The sequence below is a fragment of the Pholcus phalangioides genome, unplaced genomic scaffold (assembly GCF_987345545.1).
Source record: "Pholcus phalangioides strain wild (caught in Gottingen) unplaced genomic scaffold, Ppha-v1.0 ptg000008l_1, whole genome shotgun sequence".
Lineage (NCBI taxonomy): Eukaryota > Metazoa > Arthropoda > Arachnida > Araneae > Pholcidae > Pholcus > Pholcus phalangioides.
This window is the reverse complement of record NW_028301601.1, coordinates 63,404,422-63,431,986: the sequence shown is the minus strand read 5'-3', so window position 1 is coordinate 63,431,986 and position 27,565 is coordinate 63,404,422. Positions and strand designations below refer to the sequence as shown.

The 27,565-nt window shown below is 41.9% G+C and overlaps 1 protein-coding gene across 1 annotated transcript; it reads left to right on the top strand.

Annotated features, from left to right (window-relative positions):
- Positions 1 to 721: 721 nt before the first annotated feature.
- LOC149084742 (uncharacterized) lies at positions 722 to 27,565 on the top strand. Its single transcript, XM_089235524.1, has 9 exons — positions 722 to 910; positions 4,628 to 4,891; positions 5,504 to 5,647; positions 7,410 to 7,520; positions 9,479 to 9,626; positions 12,190 to 12,285; positions 15,713 to 15,805; positions 22,711 to 22,925; positions 25,818 to 27,565. Exons 1-9 carry the CDS (start codon positions 722 to 724, stop codon positions 27,381 to 27,383), a joined length of 2,826 nt encoding a protein of 941 aa, XP_089091650.1. The 3' UTR covers positions 27,384 to 27,565.

Sequence of the window (27,565 nt, the reverse complement as noted above, 5' to 3'; positions counted from 1 at the left end):
CGGTGAATACGGCCCTAACGGTTGTAACGATAACTCAGTTATAACAACAAAATTTCTTTTTTTCTTCCATACCGTTATTAACCGCGTTTGACTGTAATATCCATCGAGTAATACTGAAATACCATAAGGCCCTCCGTTGCCTAAACTTAGACTGCGGGAATAGTCGGCAAAATGCCTCTCTCGAAACAGTGTAAAAAAATTTACCCTTTTCTCAGTTGTCTTTTGTGAAAGATAGATGGCACTCAAACTTATACGTTGCAAATACACGCGAAACCAATCTAACAAAGAAAGGATTGGTGTGTGCCAAGGTGGTATGTCTTCAAACAGTCATGAAAAAATTCATTCAAATGTGAAAGTACATTCATTTCACCCATAAACACATAAAAACAAAAGAATTAGCGACAGAATGCAATTATCAAACCACAAAACAGTATTAAAATAGCAGTCGGCTACTCATCACCTCTCGCGCTTCTTGGTGATATCTATAAAAAAAACTTCTTTTCGTTTTCTGTCGTTTCTTTCCTCCAGCTGAAAAGAGAAAAAAATCCAGGTCATCACAAGATGATTGAGCAGGTCATTACGCTGACCATCTGTGGGTGATGGAATGTCAATACCCGTTCTTGCCTAACTAGATTAATGACGTAGAACGTGCCTTTTATTGGGCATCTATAACTGAGAAATCTATTTCCCTTAAAAAAGCATCTCTTCCTGATAGGTAATCATGGCTTGGAGCGGACTGACTCTGCCGAAGAAACCTTATCCGACGCAGATACCGGTCAAGCTACCGAATAGGAACGTCCCGGATCACGGGCTGCCGTTCTGGTCCCGCATGCACGATGACACGAAGCTGCCCATGCGCACGTTTCCGAAAGGAGAGATCGAACTGACGATATCGCGTCTAGGACACAGGGTGAGCAGCAAACTTTCTTATTACCTCCATATGCAACGGAAATGTCAATTGATGTGTATTTTGATAATCAGTAACCAAATGGCCACAAGTTACGTTACAGTATATTGGTGTAGTACCATAGAGCAGTTCGGTTTGTTTTTTTATGTCGAACCATGCTTATAGATTGAATCGATGTTGGAGGCTACATCTAGGGCCAGACTTGAGCAGGTGCTAAGAGTGCAGCCGCTCCGGGCTGCAACATTTTAGGGTCCGCAAAACGAAATAAAAATACTATAATTATATTGAGTCAATTTTTTGACTTAACAAATCGATGGCTTAAAATGCTGTCCAAGACATGGAACCCTGTTAGACCCACAAGCCAAAAGGCGGGTTATATGCGGGTTTGGTATTCCGGGAGCTGAATCAGAGGGGTCCTGGTTTTACTGTCCCCGAAAGCGGACGGTAAAATCAGGCAAATTCTAATTTATTATTTCGTTTTGTCATAAACCAAGAATTTATCAAATTCAACCTAGATTAGATTTAATCTGACCTGTTAAGTGACTTGCGGCATATTGACAGATCACTTGAGTGATCCGCGGCACATTTATAAATCACTTCATTGCCCTGCGACGCTATTATATGGTACTCAAATAACCCGAGATATATTTACGAATCATTTGAGTGACCTGTCACACATTTACAGATTACTTAAGTGCTCTACGACGTTGTTCCATATCACTCAAGTGACCCCGAGATATATTTACGGATCACATAAAATTGTTCTGCAACATATTCATCAATCACTTTGAGTGGCTCGCAGAACATTTACAGATCATTCAAGCGGCCCGCATTTACAAATCACTTAAGGGAACTGCATCACTCTCCCAAATCACTTAATTATTTGGCCCGTGACTCGTTTTTCTTACCAATGAAGTGGCCCGCCCTTGAAAAGGTTGAGCATCCCTTGATATACATAAATTCTTGCGAACCGTGTTGTGTCCTTGATCATACATTTGCCTGCCCAAGCGGTAATCTGATGTGCAGAACCAGCACCTCCTAGAGATAGAAGGCCTCCGCAGTCTGCTTGTGGTGTCAGTAAGTAGTCCATTTCCCCTCAGAATATTCAGGGAAAAAAAATTCCCTGCTCGTGCCAGTATCATCGTTGCGAGGAAAAGAAATGATCTGGCTCAGAATTGGCGATTTCTATTCCCCACATCCAATCACTATGCGGTATTTGTTAGCCAATCAGAAAGATTCTACGCCAAAATAAGAAGAAACGAAATAGGATGCTGTGTTTCAAAATGTGGCAAACTTGCTAGGTAGTCTGAATGACGTTTATGGCAACCCGTGCAGAGGCATTCTATCTCTAAGAGGTGCTAGTAGAACCCGGATTATATGCGCTAAAAAAAGTAGAAAATATGCACTATAAAAACGCTGAAAAATAACACCAAAAAAATAAGATGAAATCTGTATTTTAAAATGCCGAGATATGGCAAGAAATCACAAAATATGCGCGAAAACAAATCAATCTAATAATTGGTATGGCACTAAAAATGAAAGAAAATATGCATTTGAAAGAACCAAAAAATGGAAAAATATGCATTTAAATATGTCGAAATATGCTTTTAAAAATAACGAAACATGCTATAAAAAATGAAAAAAAACGTGCATTTAAAAATGTAGAAATATAATGTAAAAATGAAAAATATTTATATACAAGAAAGAAATGTATGTACAAAAAGAAAAATATTCATAAAAAAATGTGCACAAAAATGAAAAAGAAATGCATGTTAAAAGCACTGAAGTATTCCCTAAGAGAAAAGAAAAATGAGTAGTAAAACTGAAAAATATACGCAAAAAATGAAGAAAACTTGCAATTAGAAATGCAAAAATATGTATTTTAAAATGTCTAAACGTATGTCTTGTGATAAAATGAACTTGCTATTGAACTCAATGTTGAAATATTATTATTAAAAAAAATAAAGAAATATTTAATTTAATTTGAAGAATGAAAAGATAGAAATATATATAATCTTGCAAACACATTAGTACAACGCGATTAATGGAAAAAATGCCGAAAATGCTAAAAACATACACTTATTCTACACTGGTGTAAGAAATTAAGAGAATTTGCAGACTTGGTCGATTATCTCTAGAACTACTGTGCCGATTTTAATGAAATTTGATGTGTACATACATTGATACAATACAAAACAAATAATCATTCAATAATTGTAATACACACGCATGATCGTGCGTAGCACTGTTGGAGTCGGAAGGTATGAAACAGCGGTTGCAGAATAAACAAAAAAATGGGTTAATAGGGGGTATGGTCCCCTCTTACAGATATACAGGTCTCGCAGCGTGATTTCATACTTGAAATAAGGCAGTTTATCATTTCCTGTGGCAATTGGTCCCACTCGTTCAGCAACGCTGTTTTCATTCCCTGGATGGTTCCCGGAGGGGAGTTGCAATTGCCCTCCCCAGAGCGTCCCAGACATGCTCTATAGGGTTAAGGTCTGGAGATCTGGCTGGCCAATCCATCCGGCGAATATCCTCAGTGTCTAAAAAATCATCGAGCAGAAGAGCTCTATGAGGCCTCACGTTATCGTCCATTAAAATGAACTCAGGGCCAACTGCACCCCTGAAAAGGCGAACATAGGGCTCCAAGACCTCATCCCTTTACCTCACACCAGTCACAGTGCCTCTTTCAAAGACATGGAGAGGTGTGCGGCCATCCAACATGATGCCTGCCCAGACCATTAAACCTCCTGCTCCGACATAATGGTCGATTTCGCGGACATTGGAGGGTAGGTAGCGGGTTCCTGGTTCTCTCCATATGAACGTACGGCGAGAATCGGTGCTCAGGCTGAACCGGGACTCATCAGTGAAGAGAACGGTCGCCCATTGATCCATACTCCAATCTCTATGCACCATGATAAACGGATTCTCCTGTCCGTAGAAGTGAGCGGGACGCAAACAGCAGTTCTTCTTGCAAACAACCCTCTCTCATGAAGTCTTTTTGAAAACAGTCACCCCTGATACACGGGTTCCTGTGGCTGCATACAAGTCACGAGAGAGCTGAGAAGCTGTAGCACTCCTGTTACGCCTCGCTATAATCGACAAATGGCGATCTTCTCTGGCCGTCGTGGCTCTTGGACGACCTTGCCCAGGTTTTCTATCGATGGATCCGGTATCCTGGAACTGTTTCCATAAGTTACACACGACGCTGGGCGTCAAATTGAACTCTCTACAAATCTGGACTTGAGATTGGCCTGCTTCTAGCCTCCCCACAATTCGCCACCTCATTCCATCATTTAAACGTTGGTGGTTACTCATTTTTACTGTTACAATTTGAAATTAACACCAAGAAATTCGCCGAGGTGTGCAAGCGAACGAAATGCGTGTTAACTTACGCGCGCTTATAAAGCCTGTTTCTCTACTGGCTCCACCTACACACACGTGTACGCTTACGTATTTGACGTACAAGATTTTCATTTTTGTCTAGAAGCAGTGGTTTTACATTCAGTTCAGTTCTTTTCATGAAATTCGATAAAATATGCAAATTCTCTTAATTTATTTCACCAGTGTAAAATTTTGGTGATTTTTATTCATTTATTTGGCAGTAACTGTAAAAAGTGCTAGAACATACAATTATATATGCAGTTATGCATTTGCATAATATCCTGGCTCTACTAATGCGTCTGTTTTTCTTTCTTTTTTTTTTTGTGAATTCAGCCCAGTAACCGCTATCGCATCAACGATTTCAACCGGACGGACGAGAACCTGTACTGCGAACCACTGCAGCGCGAGTACAACGCTCTGACGGATCCGAGCCTGCGCAGGTTCTTCTCTCACATGCCGAGGTTCAAAGATCTCGTACGCAAGGGACTCGTGAGTCGCGACGGCCGAGTCCGTTGCAACCTGGCCGACTACAACAAGTTCAGGCGGAGCCTGTACCGCTATTGGGGCATCGAAGTCGACAGGCTCAAGGGGAATCAGGTCAGTTTTGTTTTTGGTTCCGTGCTCCCGTCACGCATACCAGGGGCGGCTTGAGCGAGAGTGCAAGGGATGCGGTGCACCCGGGTGGCAGCTTGAATTTTCGTCGGACATGAACTTTTTTAATACATTTTTAATAGTAAAAATTCACCTTACATCACGCTTTTGAGCCATAGTCTGACAATTGTTGAAAAAACTTGAGGGAACAGACAAGGCCCTGGAAGTATAAGTAATGATGGTTTACCAATCAATGTTGTTTTGTGGATTGAATTGTCTGGCAATGAGCGAGAGCGGTGAAATAATTCTGTGCCAAAAAGCAGAACAGCCTCCTTAAAAAACGGGCCATTTTCTTCAAAAGCGGGGCGTACGGTCACGAACATTTTCTCGGTAAACAATAGTGTGCGGCTTTTTTCTAGAAAAATTATGTTTATTTCAAGGTCCCCAAAGCTGAAGTCTTGTCAGTCTCCCACCAGGTCGTTTGCAGGGGCGGCACGCGAAACTTTGCCCCTGGGCGGCTGGTAAGCTCGAGACGCCCCTGATGCACACCATACATGTGCACGTGCGATTTAGTATTGTATAAGCATTGAACTCTGTGATTCTTCTGTCTGTTGTTAGATCTATGAAGAGACTCTCAGGATGAAAGTGAAGTTGGCCGAAGAGATGGAAAAAGACCAGTATGGTCGTTTGCCACCCGAACGCGAGCGAGTACTCGAGGATTCCGACATCAGGTGGCTCTTACATCAGCGGAGTGTGTTCGAAGTGAGTGTCTCTCCTGTGCCTAATCAACTTACAACACACGAACGCGTCCATTCACTTCCGATTCGGATAATAGATGGCATGACATGATGAGAGCTTACCTGTTTAGGACACGTACAGGGTGGTCATAAAATAACTTTCCCGATATAGCCGAGCCCCCCAACTGGCCGCAAAAATCTATGAATGGCTCGGGCAAAGCTATCGGCTCTGTATCGGCAAAGGTAGTTTGTGACTACTCTGTACATTTTACGCGTTAATCGTACGAACCTTCACAATTAATCGCTCTGGCTTCGCACCTCTCTTTAGCAAAATATCCGGATGCGTGAATCACCTCTTCATGTAGTTTATCGTCTCAATGGCGACAGTACACGGAAGTATCGCTTATCACGATAAGTCTTTATTATATAGTTATCATGGTCTTAATATGGTATTTACATTAACATTATAAGGTCAGGCCTCCTCCTAACCAGATCACGCCCCGCTGCTTTGTCTTAAATGAAGAGATATAAGCAGGTGAAGACCGGGCCATGCTGGAAGAAATCGTGGTCAGACTGACAATGGTCAACGAGTTATCACTGGTTTTTCATTATTTATGCAATTCGGTCTATTTGAGGGGGAAAAAAAACAATTTCGTTTTTGAACCCAAATCATAGGAACAATCACCCGAATTTAGATTGGCGACATTTTGAATAGATACGTATTCTCCAAGTTTGGTAACATTGACGAACGGACGCTAGTAGTATGGCGGCATTAGCGATAAAACACCTACGGCAGGGGTGCTCAATCTTTAGCACCCCTGTGGGCCACTTCAATAGTTTGAAAACGAGTCGTGGGCCACTTAATTGAGTGATCTATAACAGCGATAGAGGTCACTTAAGTGATGATGACACTTCTGCAGGTCTCTTAAGTGATCTGTAAATGTGCCGCAGGCCACTTGAATTATCTGTAAATGTGCCGTGGGTAACTTGACTGATCTGTAAATGTGCTAGGGGGTCCTTAAATGCTCGGAGCTCTGCCAAGGATCACTTAAGTGTTCTGGAACAGCGATTCATTTTACTTAATTGATGTGGAACACTTCTGCAGGTCAATTAAGAGATCTGTAAATTTGCCGCGGGCCACTTAAGTGATCTAAATGTGTGTCGGGGCGTGTGTCACTTAAGTGATCTAAATGTGTGGTGGGGCGTGTGTCACTTAAATGCTCTGTAAATTTGCCGTGGGTCATTCAAATGATCCGGAAATATGATGCGGGATGCTTTGGTGATCTTCAAATGTTCCACGAGCCACTCAGTTGATCTGGATCAGCGCCGCAAGTCACTTAAGTGATATTTCAATGTGCTGTGGGTCACACGCAAGTGATATGTAAATGTGCCGTTTGGTATACTTTTCCAAAAAAAGGTTTGCGGTCGCGAACCACATCAGATGACTCACATCACATTTAACAATGGTGAATTTGGATAACAGATGGCAGCATCTACTAACCCACGCGTTCTTTCGAACGAACCTTTATCCCAAACCGCAACCTCCGTAACATTCTGTTGCGAGTCTGCAATACGGACTTTGAAATGCTAGTAAATTGTGCAATAGTGATAGAGCGTTTCGTGCAATGCTCCACAGACACATGGTTACGCAGAATCGCCAAAAAAAAACACTCATATATATATATATATATATATATATATATATATATATATATATATATATATATATCATACACACACGCACACTCCTTATTCTTCTAATACATCTCCTTCTGTTTCGCGTCCAGAGTCATCCATTCAACTATCGGGATGTATCGGATTGGCTTGACGGGACCTCCAAAGACCACAGAAACCTGATGAACAGAAAAATAGGCAAATACCAAGAGCATCAGAGAAGGGTAAGTAGTTTTCTGAAAGTACATTCTGAGAAAATCCTGTCAGACCAGACACGACTCTGTCCCTTCCGGGATGTAAGCGTTACCCAACCCGTGTGGGTTGGGTCGTGCTGAGCAAATCCTGCCAAGAATTATTATGAATGGGAGAGAGTGGATCCAGGATAGTGTGCCGTTATGGGATAAGTGTGTAATTTCTCGTTTGTCGCCCCAATTAACGGGACAGACAAATTTTCCCATATTATTCGGCTCTTGGGAGGGCTGTCGCTTCCTCTGGATCCGCGCCGGAGCGAAGGCAGACACCTTCAACTCCGAATGGATCAGAGATAGAAACCTTCATATTCGAATGGAGTGGAGTTTGGCATCTTCAGATTAAAATAGAGTGGAGGCAGACATGTTCAGCTGACTTAGAACGAAGGTAGACACCTGCTGCGAATGGAGCAGAGCCAGAAAAATTCATATTAGAATGGAGTGAAGGCAGATATCTTCAGCTGCGCCTGAATCCGACGTAGACATCCTCTTCTCGAATGCAGACATCAGCTGCGAATGCAGCGGAGGTAGGCGGATTCCAGGCATCACCACCTAGAGATAGAAGGCCTCTGCAGTCTGATTGCCTCAAGTTCGTTAGGGAAAATTTCTGGTTATCTACATTCTTCTCCCCGATTCGAACCTGGGACCTGATGACATCTTTTACGGAGGTAGACTTTTCATCACCTTACCGCGCCGCGCCACTCTGGTTCTTGTTGGAAAAAAGACAGAGCTTCCGTTACCGTTATCAGTAGAGCCCGGAAGTTCGGGCACTAAAAATGGTCGAAATAGACGGGCAAAAAAGCATTAAAAATGAATAAAATATTCATTATAAAGACATTCATAATTAAATTAATTAAATGGAGAAAATAATATGTTACTAAGTGTTACGATATTAGGTGTCCGAAAACTGGCTGAAAATTGGCCGCACTCACTGAATCCACTGTTTCGGTGATGGCAGATTATAATAATTGGTGTGGAAATAAAAATAAGGTAAGTATAGAAAAATACTTGGGAAATTTTCCTCGAAAAATAGTCAAAGAAAGAAAATCCACGTTTTCGAATTGCTACAAGGAATTTACAAATCCTTGGAACGTTATAAGCGGGATTTAGAGCAATGAAAATTTAGAAATTAACTGTTAATCGTACGCCCTGCATTTTATAGGATTCTGATTTGCATATTTCCGCTGATTTGCTTTCGTTTAGTGTCCCCTATCGACAAAAAATTGAACTACACTTTTTTCTGTTTTTAAAAAAAATAATAAAAAATCCCTTGCGCAAGAATAACTTTTCCTCAAATCACATTAAAATGTATCAATTCCTTTTAGTTTTATGAATTTTTAGACTATTTACGAATTTATGGGACTCGACTGACACCAGCATTTTGAATGTTGGGGTCTGGTCCTTTCCCAGCATGCCGGGAAAAGCGGGATTCGACAAAGATCACGGAATGCATTCGACCAATTCAATAGATGTTTAGAATAAAAATATTTAAGAATCGGTGACTAAAATTTCCCGGCATGTCGGGAAATACGGGTATAGCTGGTATAGTGGTCTCCCTCGGTGTATGCCAAAAACCCATATTTTCCCAAGACCCGAAATTAGGGGCCATTTAAGTATTACGTAAGCAGATTTTCAGCCATTTTTGACCCCCCCCCCCTCCCCCTCCCGTCAGCAAAATTTCGTCAGCAGCTTAGAATATTTCATATCTTCAAAAAGGGGTGGTTGATGACGTAAGCAACCTTCAAACCCCCCCTCCCCCCTTGTTATCAAAAGTCAGCAAATCCGAACCCCCCCCCCCCCCCCGATGCTGACGTAATGCTTGAATGACCTCTTACGAGGAACAGGCACTGCCTATGCATTCAAAATTCTTTTTGAGCCCTTGGTGCTTACTGAAGTAGAATCTCATTTGAGGCTTTCTTCCTTACATAACGCAGATAGCGAATTTCTGGTACAACCTGCGGAGACAGAACCAGATGTTTATAGAGGAAGAGAAGAGGATCCGCGAGGAAGAGCGGAACACCAGGCGTAGGCTCGCTGAGAAGAGGTTCCTTCAGTACCAGAAGCTTTGGGACAGGGACTACCGTGAGCGTTATTTTCTTTTGTTTCTCTTTCCACTGTACCGAAGAATATGGAATTCCATGAGTGTGACGCTTTCATAATCAATGTGTCACTTCTGACGGAAAATTCACCGACACCAGTTCGTCACCGAAAGATCCAGCGAGTGAGTGAGAGAATGGTTAAGTGAGTGGGTAACCGAGAGTTTTTGAGTGCGAGCCAAGAATTTGAGTGAGCGAGCAAGTAAGTGAGGAAATGAGCAATGAGCGAGCAAGCGAGCGAGAAATTGAGTGAAGTGAGAGTGCACGTAGGTGAGACATATTAAATAATTGAGCGAGCAAGTAAGCGAGAAGAAGAGCAAGAATGAGCGAGCATGTATGTAAGAAATTGAGTAAGGGTGAGCCAGCATGTGAGTAAGAAATTGAGCTTGGAGTGAGCAAGTAATTGAGAAATTGAGCTTCAAGTGAATAAGCAACTTAGTATAGTGACTAATCGAACAAATAGGCGAGCAATCGAGTGAGAAATTGAACGAGCAATCAAACCAGGGTCGTACTGGAGGGGGGGGGGAAACAAAGTGGGCAATTGCCGCAGGTAGCAAACACTTCGGTGGGCTGCAAATTTTATGAGGTAACTTAAATATCATTATAAAATCAATGCATTTCACAGTCTGGGGGAGGGGGTTGGCAAAATCACGTTTCACAATTATCCCATCCCTCACAATTTATAGTTACTGCCCTGAATTGCACGAAGGAAAAATTGAGTGAGCAAGTGAGTGAGTAAGTAGATACTTGAGCAAGTTACTGAGCGAGTAAATATAAGTGAGCAGATGAGTTTACAATTCAATGAATGAGCTTTCTGACTGGCTGACTGACTCACTAACTCGGTCATTTGCTCGCTCGCTTGTTTTCATTAAGTCACCCGCTCCCATTACTGCTTTTTCCATTTGCTCGCTAACTTGATCTTTCGGTTACGAACTGTTGTCGGTGAATTTTCCTGTCGGTGATTTTTTTTTTTTTTTTTTTTTTGTGAATTTGCCTGTCGATTTTTTTTCTTTTCGGTGGATTTCTCTGCCAATGAATTTTCCCGTCCGTGAATTTTCCCGTCAGTGACTTTTCTTTTTTGGTGAATTTCCCAACCGAGGTATTTTCCTGTCCGTGAATTTTCTTTCCAGTCAATTCCCTGTCAATGGGTTTTTTTTTCGGTGAATTTTACTGGCAATGAATTTGCTTTTCAGTTAATTTAACGGGCACGAAGTCCCGTCACAATATTAATTGTTATTGTGATCATTTAATGGGTATACTACTACTAAGCTACTATCGCATCCTTTGTAAATAGCGTAGCATCCAAGAGCCAATCGTTGATTGATTGAACCCCCAACTCGTCTTGTCTATTCATATGAGGCCGCTTGCGTGAGTGACCCAGTAAGGCCGTTTGGGTATTGTGGCACTTGTTTGTGGATGAGCAATTTTATGCCAAATTGATGCTAATTTTGAGTATTTTGTATGTGGATGTTTTGGTAAGGGTAAGCAGGGAATATAAAATTTTAGCCAGCTTTTAGGACAGTGGTCTTTAACCTGTGGTACGCGTATTTCGAAAGGCCAGGTAGTTTAGGTGGGGCGCTCAACATTGATCAGCAATAACGGAAAAGTATTGAAAAAATATTTAAATTCATTTATTTGTAATGGGAATAGTATATAATGAAGTTTGTGGACATCGTTCTACTAATTTCCACGGGGTATAAACACTTCTTGTGTGTTTCTGGAGGTGTGAAAGACACCTACGTATGCATAGGAGCAGGCAGCTTCCCAAACATTTCAAAGGATGCGCAATTGCGCAAGCCTCCGACGCATTTCTGGGCATCTTTAAGTTCCCTACGCAAGAGTTGCCACACGCCTTCTAAGCATTAGTAAGGGTACGCTTCTGCAGGGAAGAGGAGGGGGTACTCTCGTGTACATTTCCAAAGAGTTCTTGAATCATGGAATGTAGCGAATCACTGCTTTAAACAATTTTCCAGACAAGAATACCCTTCTATTGGCATCGCATCGACATGTTTATCCATTTGCATCAAAGTGTGCATCCATTGGCATCAAATTGCTCATTCATCGGCATCGAATTGCTCATCAATTGGCATCAAAGTGTTCATCCATTGGCACCAAATATCCCATCCATTGGCATCGAAATGTTGATATGAAATGTCTATCCGTTGGTATCAAATTGCTCCTTCATTGACATCAAATTTCTCCTCCATTGGCATCAAATTTATTCCCCCATTGGCATCGAAATATCTGTCTATTGGCATGAAATTGCTCATCCTCTTGGAATCAAAATGCTCCTCTATTAGCATCAAACTGTTCATCCACTAGAATCGAAATGTTCATCCATTGGTATCAGATTGCTCAACTCTTCCATTGCCATCAAACCACCCCCTAAATACACCAGTTCGCCATACACTTGCCTTAAACTGTCAAATGTCTTCAAAATCTGTCTCATAACGGCATCAAATCGCTCTTGGCGACAGACCGAGGTTATTTTTAAGTCTCGCAAGAATTTGGCATGTATGAGACTGTAAGGAAGTTTCTCTTTTTTTCAGGTCAAATGGCCGAAAACAGCTTGAAGAGGAGGAGTAAAGTACAGGAAGAAGTGGGGAAAGCCGCAGCAATCGTCAAGAGGTTCCGCGATAGACGATGTGAGTAATGATGATGATGATCATCATGCCCTTCATAACATAGGGCTCCTTGAAACCCTAGGCTGACTCAGCCGTCATATTTGACCTCAAGTGTGTCGTCAGTAATATCGCTATAGCCAATCATCAACCTGTACTGGTTTTATAACGATTACACGTCACTTGGAGGGGCAAAACCAGTTTCTTGTTCAAAGATGTAGAAGTTTGAGTCCGCCCTCTTTTCCGGGTGCCTCAATGATAGGTTAAATTCTTCAACCACGTCATATCCAATCACGATGTTATTCATATACGCAGCAGAAAATTTGCATTAAAGCAGTTGAGGGCCATTAAATCGAGGGTGATTAAGCTTTTAAAGAATTCGGGCCAATTCATTGATTTCAAAAAATGTCGCGGGTCACTTGAGTGACCTGGAATAGCACCGTCGCAAGTGCCTTAAGTGAAAAGGAAATGTGCCACGTGCCGCATGGGAAATCTCGAACTTTGCCGAGAGTCACTCAATTGATCTGTAAACGTGCCGCAGGCCACTCAAGTGCTCCGAAACAGGTCCGCGGATCACAAGTTATCTGTAAATATGCCACGGGCCACTAAGTGATGTGGAACAAAACCAATGGTTACTAAGTGATGTGGAACAAAACCAATGGTTACTAAGTGATGTGGAACAAAACCAATGGTTACTAAGTGATGTGGAACAAAACCAATGGTTACTAAGTGATGTGGAACAAAACTAAGGGTTACTAAGTGATGGTAAACTACACCAAGGGTTACTAAGTGATGGTGAACTACACCAAGGGTTACTTTAATGATCTGGAAAATATGCCGCTTCAGTGATTTGGAACTGCACCACGGGTCACTAAAGTGATCTAGAAATGAGGCGCGGGTCACTTAAGTGATCTGGTAATGTGTCGCTTAGTTTATACTTGCAAAATTAGATTTGAGGTCACTGGCCACATCAGATGATTCCGAGGGCCATACATGGTCATAGTTGAGTATGTATGCATTAAATGGTTCTTGGCTATATTGGTGACAAAGACGGCAAATTCAGTTTATAAATTTAAGGAAAAAATTCAGTCATACACAATAATGCGTTAGTCATGCGGTAACTTTACCCCACACCAACACCGGTCATACATCACAATACATCAATTTACTACCAATCGGGTTTGGTCGCTTCATATTCGGTAGGGAAAGATCTTGTTATCCATGTCCTTCCCCAAGATCGAACCCTTGGACCCGACGGTAGCCTTAATGGTGGTGGACGAGCATCTGACAACTCGGGCGTGGGGAATAAATCTTCCATTCCAGAGTTTCCCAGCCGGTCTATGTGAGCTTGGTGCCCGTCACTTAAGTGATCGCAAAAGTTTTGCTTTCAGCTTATGCGTTAGAATCCAAGATTTGTTAATCAGTTCACATAAGGGGTTTCTTGCAATTTCGGCAGTTAGATCGAGCTACATGTAGCTTCAAGTGGTGTCCAGAAGTGTATTTAAAAGGGGGGGGGCTTAACGGGCTGTGTCCCAGGGCGGCAAATTTGAGGAATTATTGGCCAATCAGTAGAACGGGAGCACGGTGGCAAAATTCGTAGGTAGAGGAGACCACGCCAGTTAGTGATCTAGAGAGCGAGGGAGCAGCTCAGTGAGTAACCAAAGGAGTGGTCCAGAGAGTTTTCAAGTCTGTGATTGACCTGGAGAGGAAAGGGCAGTGAGTCCAACGGGGTAGCCGATAAGAGATATGGATGTCAAATACATCCAAACCAATGGTTTCCAAATACATTTAGTCGTGGACCCCAGAAATCTTGGTGCCTGTCATGCCCCCCCCCCCCCATTATAGCAGCAAAAACTACAGCCATCTTCAGCGAGAATATCCTCGACAAATGGAGGGCATTTTATCTGCAAAAGAACTGAAGGAGCGTTTCATACCCCCTACCGAGAGGTGTCGCCACAAGTACAATTTTCGTCAAATCGCAACAACATCACTACTCTGCAGTCTACCAACGATACAGCTGTGCTTTTGCGATTAAATTTAATTAAAATTTTTCTTTTTAAGTAATTTATTTAAATTATTTTTTTTTCAACTTAGCACTAATTTATTTTATAATTCTACAATTCGGCCTTGGACTCCCAGTAAAAATGCCGTGGATCCCTGGGGCTCCATGCACCCGTCCTTTCCCGTTTAGGAACCACTAATCCAAACTATATCAACAATACGGCAACCCAAGAAGAGCACTAAATACACTGCCCATAAAAGAAATTATAGTTGCCTCATCTAAGTATGGATAGATACCTTCTCGATGAATTAATTCCAATATGTTTATCGTATTTTTTCAACTTGTCAATTGAGTTAGAATTCGCGCATTTGCAAGCATGTGAGTGATTGAAAGTGACCTAGAGAGTTTGCAGGCATGTGAGTGACCTAACCCTAAACAGCGACCTAGAGCGTGTGTAATAATGTGAATGTGTGATCAAAACAGTGTGCAAGTGCGTGGATGAGCAAAAGCGTGACCTAGAGAACGACGGACCAGGTCAATGCAGCACCAAAAGAATGACATAGAGTGTTTGCAAACATGGGAGCGACCGAAAGAGTGACCTAGAGCATGTGAGTGATCGAAACAATGGGCAAGCATGGGATTGATTAATCAACAGAGTGGCCTAGAGGATGGACCAGGTCGGGGGGGGGGGGGTCCAAAGCGTCTTCAAGAACATCTACAAGCAGGTGAGTGACTTGAAGACAAGGGTAGAGGCTAAGCGGGAAAGAGAAGAGTTTTGCTCAGGGTGGCGAGTTTGAGAAATGAGTGGTCCAGAAAATGTGCTAAATTAATCACTTTTACCAACGATTATGCAGTGCCCAAGCGTTGCGTCGTTGGTAAAAGTGATAAATCGCACTTATATGATACCGAAATATTATACGTGCATGATAATTCATACATGTATTTTATCATTATATAGGGGTACTATCTTGAAACCTGTTGTCATTATATCGGGGTCCAATCATATTCATCACACATACTAGACTCGTTTGGGATTGTTTTCATATTCATTAAACTCATGAATTACACTAGGTTATTACGCAAAATCACAGATAAAGATGATAAATTTTAAGTACTTATCAAATTTACCAACAACACTTGGTTGTTATGAATAATCACCGGTAAAACAGTGATAATGTTTATCGTATTTATCAAATTTACCAACGACGCTTGGGTATTGTGCATAATCACTGGTAAAAGTAATAATTTTTTAATGTTTATCAAATTTACCAACTATAATTGGGTATTATGCATATTCACCAGTAAAAGTGATAAATTTATGGTATTTACCAAGATGAGTGGTAAGTATACATAATAACCAGTTAGTATGTATAATAAGCGATTTATCACATTTATGCGATGTGTTTGTTAATCGAGTCGATCTTATCTATTTTTTATTTTCCTTATTAGTGGAAGATTTGGAAGAAGACATACCCTTCGGGAACGTCGAAAGCCACTGGGACATCAAGGATACAATCCGGAACATTGCATCGATGCTCAAAAGTAATCAATCTATTGTCTTTGGAATTTGGTACTCGCCAGTCTTGATTTCAAACTAACGACTAGGGGCTTTAGCTGTATTACCCCACTCGTTGTTCTTCTGTAAGAATTATGCAGGTTGCCGCTTCATCTCTAAAATGACAAGGGTGATAGTACACCTCAAGACAAACAATTTCTCTAACGGAATCCAGGGTCGCAACCCGTTTACTTAGGAAATACGTGCATCAGCCCGAATACGGAACAAAAAGAATTCAGAAGTCGCCAAAATATGGTAGCCTTGCTCACATCATGAGAAGGGACAGGGAAAGTTTTTCTCTTCGGTCACAGGGAATTGCGGACCAAGAAACTGGAAGTCCTGGCACCCGTTTGGAGACTTTTATCCCTCGTAGGGAAAGAGAAGGAGGAAATAGTATTTACACCGTCACATCTATAGCCCCGTTCACATGTGCAATAAAACATCCCGGGAAGTTCCCGGTAACGGGGATTTTCGCTACAAACCATTCGCATGACGTTTAGTTTATGAAGGTAATCCTCCTCTTCTTTCAGGAAGTTGTCACTGGTTACGTAGGTTGAACGGAAGTGATTGATTCAAGATGGCTGACGATGGAGCTTATAGTAGTTTTCGCGGCGCAAAGGATTATGGGAAAGAAGGATGGTGGCGACCTCCAATCCACCACAAGAAAGATGGGCTTTTTCTACGAGGGGGAAAAAATGTCATGCCGGTAATTATCACCAAAGCGACCCCTAATCTTGCACATGTGAACGGGGCTTATGAGGATTTTACCACCTTTTGTACATGACCACCTTTACCACATGAGGAGGCATACCACCTTTCCCATAATCCTTTGCAATTTTTCCTTATTTCGGATGGAAGGAAACTGGATTTTTCATTTCCCATGTAAACGGGGCTTACGCCCGTGTGGGGGAATATTTTTTCCCCTCTTACTTCCGGGTTACATTATGATTTTTTTCCTTATATCTGTTTTTTCCCCTAATTGCAAACGATACAAAAAAAAAAGTCGCTCCATTGTATGCAGTCATACCCCGACTTAAAAACAGGTTCCGTTCCTATCATCATCCTTAACTCGGGCTTATTTAAAGTTCGCCAATTTGGCGATGAGTTCACTGGTTTCGCGAGTTTTCCATCGATATTTTCTGTCTTCCACAAACGCCATTAAAATCGTTTTGTAGTTTTTGAGTATTTTCTATTTGCAAATAACTTTCATGCATTGAGAGAGGGAGAGCCCACTAAAGATTTTGGTCTAAAGACCCTCAATTTGTCCCATCCACAAGAACAACTCTTTTCCTACTAATTAAATGGATTTAATTCCTTGGATTTTTCTTTCACTTGGCTTTTACCTCAAAGTATCTCAGATCTCCAGGTTAAGAACCATTATTGATAATGGTGCATGAGTAAATTCCATGCAGTGTACATTCCTTGAACACGTATAATTCTAGAACTAAGATGGTGAGAGCAAGAAGAATTTGCTCAAAACATTTTTGCCGAATTTTGCCAAAGTTGACCTAGCATTCAGCAAATAGCGCTGAATGTTTCTGCTCGTAACCCGCGTAAGCGACAGAGCTTGGCCGGTTATGTTAACTCGAAAAATGTGTCGATTGTTCGAAAGTTTGAGAGTTGATTGTATATGAATAATTTATTAATCTATGAAGTTGGAATTCTTTCTGAGGAGAGCACATTTTTTTTTTTCCGCCAATCGGGAACTTAAGTAAGATTTACCAGGATTTACGTCAGTATATTTTGAATTTATATATTGAAAATTGGGCTTGAAAATGAATTTTCAGAAGATTAAAGTTATGTTCAACTCCTTTGCGTTGAAGAGGACAATCTTGCTCACACAACCAGAAGTAGCAAGCTATGTATACCTGGAGCAAGAAATTACCATGGACAACGGAATCATTAATGAAATAAACAGAAGGATCAAGATTGGATGGAGCACTTTTGGCAAAAGCTGTGTAATTCTGGAGAGTCACATGCAATTATGCCTGAAAAGAAAAGTGTTTATTCAGTGTGTGCTACCAACGGGCGGCTTTCGTTAACTGACACTTTTCTGATCCCCGGTCAAATGAAATAGGAATTTAATGTATTTCACTCCCCGTTAACGGGCACTTTCGATAGCGGACAGTAAAATCATGCATACTCTAATTTTTTTTTCCAAATTAATTTATTAATTTTTATTCATTAATCGAGAATTTATCATATTCAACTAAAATCAAGTTTAATCCCAAACAAATGTTGGTGAATATGACGAATCGTCGATTAATCACTTATCTGACTGAACATAACTATGGTCTAGGAATTCAAAGGGCAAAGTTGGTTTTGTTTGTTAATACGTGTGAAGAAAGCCAACATTACAAGACTGATAATGTTGTTATGAATGTTATCTCCCCTTCACATTATTTTAATTTGATTTAATCTTTATTGCAAAACATGCCGGTAGTATCATGGGCAGGTAAACACAATGAATTGGTTTAATGAAGACAGAAGAAAAGGATTGTAAAATTTTCCATATTAATCGGATTTTCCAACTTTATTTGGGAATTATGCAAAATCGACGGTGAAAATGATGAATGTACATAAATTTAATCAAATTTATATTTATCGAGACGATTAATGATTATGCTTAACCGCCAGAGTACCACCTTTACAGTAGCATATACGCACATTTTAACATCAAAATTTATAGGAACCAATTGCGACCAAATACAAACAACGTATAAATCCGAAATTCTTATAAACGAGGTTCCGCTGTATATAGTACCTCCCTGTTAGCGGACAAAATTTTTGGTCCCATGTGTATCCGTTATCGATAGGTTCTACTGTATGCACTTTATAGACAACATAACGACAAAATGTACAAAAATAGCATTAAAAAAATACAACGCAAAAGTTTAGGCAAAGTCAAATTTGCATCAAATTAATATTTGAAAGCTAGTCAGTTGTGCTCATTTTTGCTAATAAGGTCGTTATTGGTTCAGTTTTCACTGAAAAAATTGAGTGTTGCATTGTCCGCGGCTCAAAATTTTACCAAAAACTCCCAATGGAAGCTCTAAGGACCTTCTACCGAAGAATATCGCCGATTATTTGTATAAACTTCTCAACGCAATACCCTAAAGATTGATAGTAAGGTTGAGATCGGGGCTGTGTACTGGCCAATGAAGAACTTCTGTATTTTATGCATTAAATCAGGCTTTTGTTTGATCTGCCGCATGTAAGGCTACCACCATTACTATGACATGCCGCGTGTAAGGATGCTTCATCTTGCCGAAACTCCACTCCCACCGGGAACAGCTAGGAGTTCACCAACTAGTAATTAATTATCCTCTTGTGTCTGTAAGTAATGCTGAGTATTTTGGTGACCTATAGGAGAGGCTATTAATACCTGCCCATTGCAACAGAACACAACCCATCAGTGAACTTACTCACCTTCATACCTGACCTTCCCTGGGACTAAAATTAGTCTAAAATTAGCAAATCCAGCAAATATTACCCTCATCTATCCCGCGTCCGAAAAATTCACTGAGAACAATTCACCTCCATGCAATTCAGCCGCTAGGAAAATTCACCGAATGGAAGATTCACCGGCAACAGTTCGACATAGGTGCGCAAGTGAACGAGTGAGTGAATGAAAAAGTAATTGAGTCACTGAGTGAAAAACGAGTCAGCGAGTGAGCTAATGTGTCAGTCCGCAAGCGAATGAACAAATGAGTGAGCAAATAAGTCAGTGAGTGAGCTGATGAGCCAGTAAGTGAGCTGATGAGCCAGTAAGTGAGCTGATGAGCCAGTAAGTGAGCTGATGAGTTGTTGATTGAACAAATAAGTCAGTGAATGATCGAATGAGCTCTCTATAACAGTGTTTTCTTTATTATTAATTAGAATTAGAATCATGTTTCCAATTTTTGTTCCTAAAATTTGTCATTTTCCCTCCAAGATTGCTGCCCTTGGTATTCGCCATTTTTAATTCCCCCTATATTTCTGGCCTTAACCAAATCACACTCATTTTATCACTTTCTCACCAGGTCGCTCACTCCTTTACTCACTTACTCACCAGGTCGCTCACTCCTTTACTCACTTACTCACCAAGTCACTCCCTCTGTCACACACACTCAATCACCAGGTCGTTTACTTACTGACTAGGTCGCCCACTCTGTGTCACGCACTAAATCACTCAGTATACCACTGGGTCGCTCACTATCACACTCATTCACTAGGTGACTTACTCTATCGCTACGCCGGTTATTCTCTCACTCGCTCACTCACTAGTTTGCTAATCCCCCCCCCCCACCCCCAGGAAGACAACAGCGCTCGAAACCCCGAAAATCTCTACACACTCTGCTCCCTAGTTCCCTAACCATAGAATCGCCGATGATTAAACTCCTATCTCTATTCCCCCCCCCCACCTCTACCTCATCTACGACCACCCATTCACCCTCTAAACTGTCGTTGTTCGTAGAGATTGCTTCTTCATCGACAGGTAGCTCCGAAATAACCGGGCCCTCTAAAACCCTAACTCTCTTTCGTAACGCTTCGACCTCAAGTTCCAACCTTGCCCTACCCGAACACCCTTTACAGTTGAAACTATCAGCTACTATCCCCAAGATCAGGGAAAGCTCCCGTCGCAAGCCCTACACAGCACTAATCGAGGTACTATCACTATTCTAAAAACTAGATAATAACATTTAAAAAATAGGAAAATAGAAAACGTTAACAGGAAATTAAAATAACGTAAATTACATTACGGTGCAAAATATACGTAAACGAACGAAAGAATTAAGTAAAATAAAATACTCAACACTAAATTTACGGGGAAGAAATATATATGTATGTAAAGAATAAAACACACCCCTAAAAAAGTATTAAGGTACAAAGTAAAATTTATACTTACTAGTATTGGCTAACTATCCACTAACACTAAAACAATAGGACCCAAAATGGAAAAAAAAAACTCAGAATACCCGGGGAAAAAGTTCGCTAACGCTAATGCCCAAAAGACTCACGAAATTAATATCAAAGAAACAGGAAAAACACGAAAAATGGCGGGAAACAAAGAGCCAATTATTCTCTGTTATACGAGCACGTGGGCAAAGGAATTGATTATCAAAAAAAACAACGGTCACAAACCTGGCGAAAGTACAATGAAAATGAAATGAGAGCGAGAAAATGAAATTTTAAGTCGACCAAAGATACACGACGAAGTTGAGAGCAATAAGAAAAAATCTTGCAAATCCAGCAAAGTGTTATATCGGACCACTGGAAGAATATATATGTATGCAATTATGTGGATTTAACCCAGGTTCTTAGCAGTCCAATACACATTTAGAAAAAAATGATGACTCACGAAAGAAAGAATCATGTTACTGTTAAATTTAAATATTATTTAATCAAACAAAAAAAAAATCATGAAACAATTTCCATTACACACAAATATCCAATTATTCAAATAATTATTGATGAAAATTTCAAGTAGTATAGTGAGAAACAATATTATATATTGTATAAATTTAAATCTCAGGTGTAATAAATCCGAAATTTGATGCTAGAATTTATTGACGTTAAAGAGGAGAAAAATCTCATTAAATGCTAAATTACCTTATCGCCCTAAATAGTTTGCTAATTTTATGTTTCCCATATCCCCATATTACAATTTAAAATGTGGTAAGAACTTCTTTCCTACCTTTTTCTCCATCCTCATCGTCCGATGGTAGTTACATTCGATGTCTGCAAAAACAATCGCTCAAAAGCTCATGTTTGACCTTTTTCTTAACTTGCATCAATCTGTCTTCAATTTTTCAAAAATTCCAAAAAGTAAAGTTTGAAGGGTACCACTTTCTCCCATTGGGAGTCCGGTTTCAAAGAAAGATCCTTCTATTGGGTGATGAGGATTACGTAGGTACAAATTAGTATTAAAATTAACATCATTGGTCAGGTTCACTCCCTACGACCTTTCGAAGCATATGGGAGAAAGACGTTTTTCTCTGTGGGGGGGGGGGTTGCACAAAAAGGAGAAGGAAAAAAAAGAAGAGACGGGAAGCAACACATTTTCCCATGGAAGGGATGCGTAAATAGATGAAATAAAGTCATAAAGTCGATTGCCTGCAGGTGGCAATACAATGGTCAAGAGATAGGTTTCGGTATTAGGGGGAGTAGTTATATTAGTTAGGGGGAGAGAGAGAAAAGAAGAATACGGAGCGGCTATTACGCAATCTTTGAAGGGGTGGCCATAAAATTAAGGAGTGTTGATGATGGAAGCAAAGGGGCATGTTTTGTACATTTAAATGGCTAAAGGCCCAAGGGCGTAGCGGGAGGGGGGACTTGGGGGTCTGGTTCCCCCCACCCCGAAATGTGAGAAAATGACCGAAAAAAGGGAAAAAGATGGCTAACTCCATTGTTCTGTCACTTTGGTCCCCCCCCCCCCCGAACGAAATTTCTGGCTACGCCCCTGTAAAGGCCCCTTTTCCTTTTCTCTTATTATTATTATATATTGGGCAGGAAATTGGAACTCTCCCGCTTCATATGATAGCGATGGCTATCGACGCCATAGCAAATGGAAGTCCTAAAAAATCCAGTGACGAAATCAAACTAAAGATAATAGACTCACAATCTAGAACAAATAAAGAAAACGCCGCAGTGCTTGGTCCAAAAAAAATAAACACGCTAAATAAAACTCAGGAGAACGAAGAAAAACAAAAATGGCGCACCGACGCCACAGATAATCCTTCTTTGATGATCTGTGAATTTTCATGGTGGTGAATTGCTGCCGGTGAATTTTCCGTGAACCCGCATTTGGTGTGTCGAAAGTACAATTTGGTCATAATAATTCGACTTGACTGTGCACATATACAATGTTATGCATAATGATAATATAATGTTGCCATAAATTCCCCCACAGGAAGACGGAGAAGGGGATCGGAAATCGATTCGACGCCGTCGAAATATTTTTCATTGGACGAGATCAAAGCAGCTGCAGAAAAGAGGGACAGCGGAGAATCTTCGGGAGACGAATCGGACGAGCATGAAACCTACAGATCTGAAGCTGGAATATGGAGACCGGACAGCACTTCGATTTCCATCACTGAAACTGGATCCCGAAAGGGCCAATCAGGGGTGAGCATGTGCACTCTTTAGCCGAGGCCATAGCTGGGTCCAATACGTCACAAATTTGATCATGAGCGACTAGTGTGGTAGCTCCACTATTGACAATGATCGTCATATGTTCGAGGCTCCTTCATTTCCATTCCTTCAAACCGAGCACAACTCTGGTTTATCGCCATAGGTAATTTACTATCATTTGAGTTGTGCCGGAAGTGAGTCCCTCCGAATTCTTTTTGTTCCCCCAGATCTCTCGGAACCCGAAATCACTGGGCGGGGCCACGGAAACGATTAAATACAAAGTATATAAATAGACACATAAAAAATATATGCAAATACACACAGCTGCCCCGTGGCCCAGCTTTTAAAGTTCAACCACCTTGTGAGAAGTTGCCTAATTTGCGCCTTTTTTCAGGGCGCTGCCTAATGACAAGTGCCTATACAGCGCAGCTCTTCCCTTCACAAGAGTAAAATTCTTGAAGCCAATGGGTGTTTGGATGATGAGCTCCTAAATGAGCCCCCCCCCCCCCCCAGTATTCAGTTGAGCCCTCGTTGCCTTACCATTGTTGGCTGCCCGCCATGAAACCTGCCAGGGGTCTTTGGGTGATAGGCTCGGTTTACGGAAATTTCGCCCGCGGCCTTTCTTCCTCGGTTCATTTCGCCTGCCCTGACCGTTTCGAAGTGAGTGGGGGAGTGACTAACTAAGTGACTGTATGAGTGACCAAGTGTGTGGTTGAGTGACCATATGAAGACCAAGTGAGTGTAGTATTTAGTCACTAACTTGATCACTGATATGGTCACTTTCATGATCACTCATCTACTTATATGGTTACTCATCTACTTATATGGTTACTCATCTACTTATATGGTTACTCATACGGTCACTCACCCAATCACTTGGTCGCTTACAAAGTCAGTCACTTACTTGGTCACTCTTACGGTCAAGGGTGAAATGTACCAGGAACGAAACGTACCGGATTCCGGTAGGTTCCTAGATAAGCCCCAAAACTCGATTGAGTCCTTGCTACCTTGCCAGCCGGCCCTGAGGCCAGTCAATCAGTCCTTGGGTGGTGGGCTCTACATAGCTCGGTTGAGCCTTGAGCTGGGATTTCTTTAGTTGTTTTTGTTTTTTGATTTCTTTAAATGTGCGAGGCTGGTTGAATGGAACGACCAAGAACTTCCAGCCCCCCCCCCTTCTCCCCAAGTAAAAAAAGAGGAGCCTTCTTCTTTCCTGATCTTCCAATCCGTCTGGCCACACATTGGTCGAAGAACGCCAACAGTCACGAAAAGGAGAATTCCGCGCAAATTATTAAAAGAGGAGAGTGTTCTGGGTGCATGTAAGTTTCCTAAGCATTTCAAGAGGTGCGCACTCCTTACATAGGCGGAGATAGACTTGGAAGTCTGGGGGGGACACGATGATGATGATGTCAATTCATATATGCATATATACATTAGATCAGTCAACTTCACCTTTGATGCTGGGGAGGGGCAATGTCCCCCACGCCCCCCCCCCGTATCTCCGCCCATGACTCCTTATAAGCCTTTGAGTGGGGTACGCAGAGTCACAGCTGGTGGGGGGCAGGTGGGTCTGATGCCGCTTGCAGTAGACCAGTGTGGGAAGCAAATTTCACCCTTTAACTTCAAAATTGCAAGGAAAGGCGGAGATAGACTTGAAATTCTGGAGAGAAGGGCATGAGGATGATGATGATGTCAATTCGTATGCAGGGTGGCCAAAAAGTCCGTAGAAACTTTAAAAATTCCTAAAAACCGGAAAAATAACCGAAATATAAAACGGTTTGCGGGGTTAGCATCGCTAGGTCACGGGAATTTTTTACGATGAAAAAAAATTCAAAAACAGCCGATAGGTGGTGCTGACGTATACAAGTCAAAGAAAAGATACGCAAATAACGAACAGAATGCCTCCAAATCGTTTATTACAGCAGTATGTGTTCCACATGACCACAACCACAGGGTATAACACATTGCAGGCGAGTCACAAATTCATCAACGGCAGAGTGCAGCAGGTTCACATACACGGTTTACAACGTTGAACTGGTTGTGGATTAGGTGCTCAAGTTCTTATAACTGTCTCATTTGCATATTTATACCGAAGTCGCCCTTACCAGCGCAACCTATCGGCTGTTTTTTGAGTTTTTCATTTTTCCTTTCAAACAAATTCCCTTGACCTAGCGATACTAACCCTGCAAACGGTTTTCTATTTCGGTTATTTTTCCGGTTTTTATTCATTTTTAAGTTTCTCTACAGACTTCTTGCCCACCCTGTATAAGCAAATACATTAGATCAATCGGCTTTATCTTTGACGTTGGGGGGAGGGGGAGCAATGCGCTCCATGCTCCCTCCCCCGTATCTCCCCCCCCCCCACGATTACAAGGGGACGCCGAAATGTACACTTGGGCAGCGTGATCATGCATCTACCTGTGGCCCTGGGAGTACGCATAAACCTGCAAAGGGTACACACAAGCCTCGGACTCATTTCCAAGGGTACTTGAAGCATAAAAAGTTTCGGAAACACTTCTTTAGAACAATATTCCTGATGAGATTGCTCTGTGGCATCAAATTCCTCATCCTTTTGCATAAAATTCATTCCCCATTGGCAGAGCCGCAACTTGGGGGGGGGGGGCAGGTTGGTTTGGTGCCCTGGGTATCAGACCAGAGAAGGTGAAAATTTCAACCCTTAACCTCTTCTTCAACAATACAAAAAGGCGCTGATATGCGTGCTTACCCCGCCTGCAGCAGATCGTCTAATTTTGCCCCTGTTCATTGGTATCAAATTCTTCATCCATTGCATCAAATTGCTTACACATTGGCATCGAAATATCCATCTGCTGGCATCAATGCATGGGCAAATTTCAACTTGGTTCAAAGTTTCCTATTCTCCTTTTTCAGGTTGACACGCTGTCCACCAGTTCGAGATCAACCATCACAGCCAAATCGCGGGACGAAACTAGGACAGAGTTGATCCAGAAAACGATGTCTGCCAAGCGATTTGTGCGCTCGTCATCGACCAGTCCGATGACTGCTGATCCCGCCGCTGTGGACGTCCTGTGCAATTTAATCAACTCCATAGAGGAATACATGCGAGCGTGCTTTCAAATCGAAATCCAATCGGAGACAACAAGCACCAGAGCAGACAGCCCAGACAATTACGGCTTCGAGAAATCACTAGACAAAGACGACGGTGCTTTGATGACTTCGGAGGGTTGGGCCGAGATCCAAGAAGAGATAGCAGAGATGGAAAGGAAAATCGAAGACCTCGAACGAGGAGAATTGAAATCCGAGGAACTCACGGCTTCCACGACGACTGAAGGAATATCCAGTGGCGAAGCCAGTTACGTGCCGCAACCAGTGGAAAGTGGAGCCGACGTCATGACGTCTCAGGATTTGGCAGAAATCCAGGGGGAGATAGCCTTGATCGGAAGAGAGTCAGATACAACAGAAACCGGTACGTCCTATGAGAGCCGTAAATCTGTACAAGAAGACTTGGAGGACCAGGCCGTCATCAGAGAAGTACTGCGAGACCTCGAGGATCAGACTGTTATCAGGGAGGAAGTGACAGAACTCGGAGACATGACTGGGGTCAGTGAAGAAATGAAGGTACTCGAGGATGCTATTGACAGCATTGAGAAAATGAGAGATCTCGAAGTCAGGTCTGTTGTCAGAGATGCAGAGAAAGACTTCAAGGGCCTCATCAATTTGAAAGAAGCTATGATAGATCACCAGCTCAGGACTGATGTCAGAGGAGAAATTAAAAACCTCGAGGACACGACTGACATCGTAGAAGAGGTGAGAGATCTCGAGGACATGACTGACGTCACAGAAGAGATGAGGGATCTCGAGGACATGACTGACGTCACAGAAGAGGTGAGAGATCTCGAGGACACGACTGACGTCACAGAGGAGGTGAGAGATCTCGAGGATACGACTGACATCACAGAAGAAGTGAGGGATCTCGAGGACACGGCTGACGTCACTGAAGAACTATCAGCAATTGAGGATATCACTGACATCAGGGAAGAAGTGTCGGAAATAGAGGAGGAAATTGAAAAGATCACCAAGAAATTAATGAACGAGAAATTCAAAGCGATCGAGATCGGAGAGCAAACGTTGGAGATCATATCCCGTAAAATTATGCAGATCAGGAGCGGCACGAAACGCAGACCGATCTCCACAAGATACGAATCGACTGTTAAAGAAAAGACTTTCCAGGACCTCTCGTCGCACATCGCCCAGCAGCTGGAGCGGGAGGAGGAGGAGGAATTCGTGTGCGACGCGAATATCGTGTGCGACGAGATCGCCAAGATCCACGCCGACGTCACTCACGTCGTATGGGATAAGCTGAGAGAATTCGATAAAATTAATCACAGGGAACCCACTGATCACGAACGCAACGAAATGGCTCTGGACACGGCCAAGAAATTCCTCGAAATTCTCAAAGAAAACGAATTGTCTTAAAAATTGTCTCCAATAACGAGGGGCTCGTGCTTTAACGCACGCAACACGATATTGTCGATTATTCTCTTTTACAAATTTTCACAAGAGATCACAAAAAAAAAGATTGATTTCTATTTCATTCAATCGGTGTAGCACATTTACATGTCGCACCAGTTATAAATAAACATGAGAGATATATTTTC

Coding starts and splice junctions, on each gene's coding strand:
- LOC149084742 (XM_089235524.1), top strand. CDS start 722: ATGGCTTGGAGCGGACTGACTCTGCCGAAGAAACCTTATCCGACGCAG. Junction 911..4,627: donor TATCGCGTCTAGGACACAGG/GTGAGCAGCAAA, acceptor TTGTGAATTCAG/CCCAGTAACCGCTATCGCAT. Junction 15,806..22,710: donor CATTGCATCGATGCTCAAAA/GTAATCAATCTA, acceptor ATTCCCCCACAG/GAAGACGGAGAAGGGGATCG.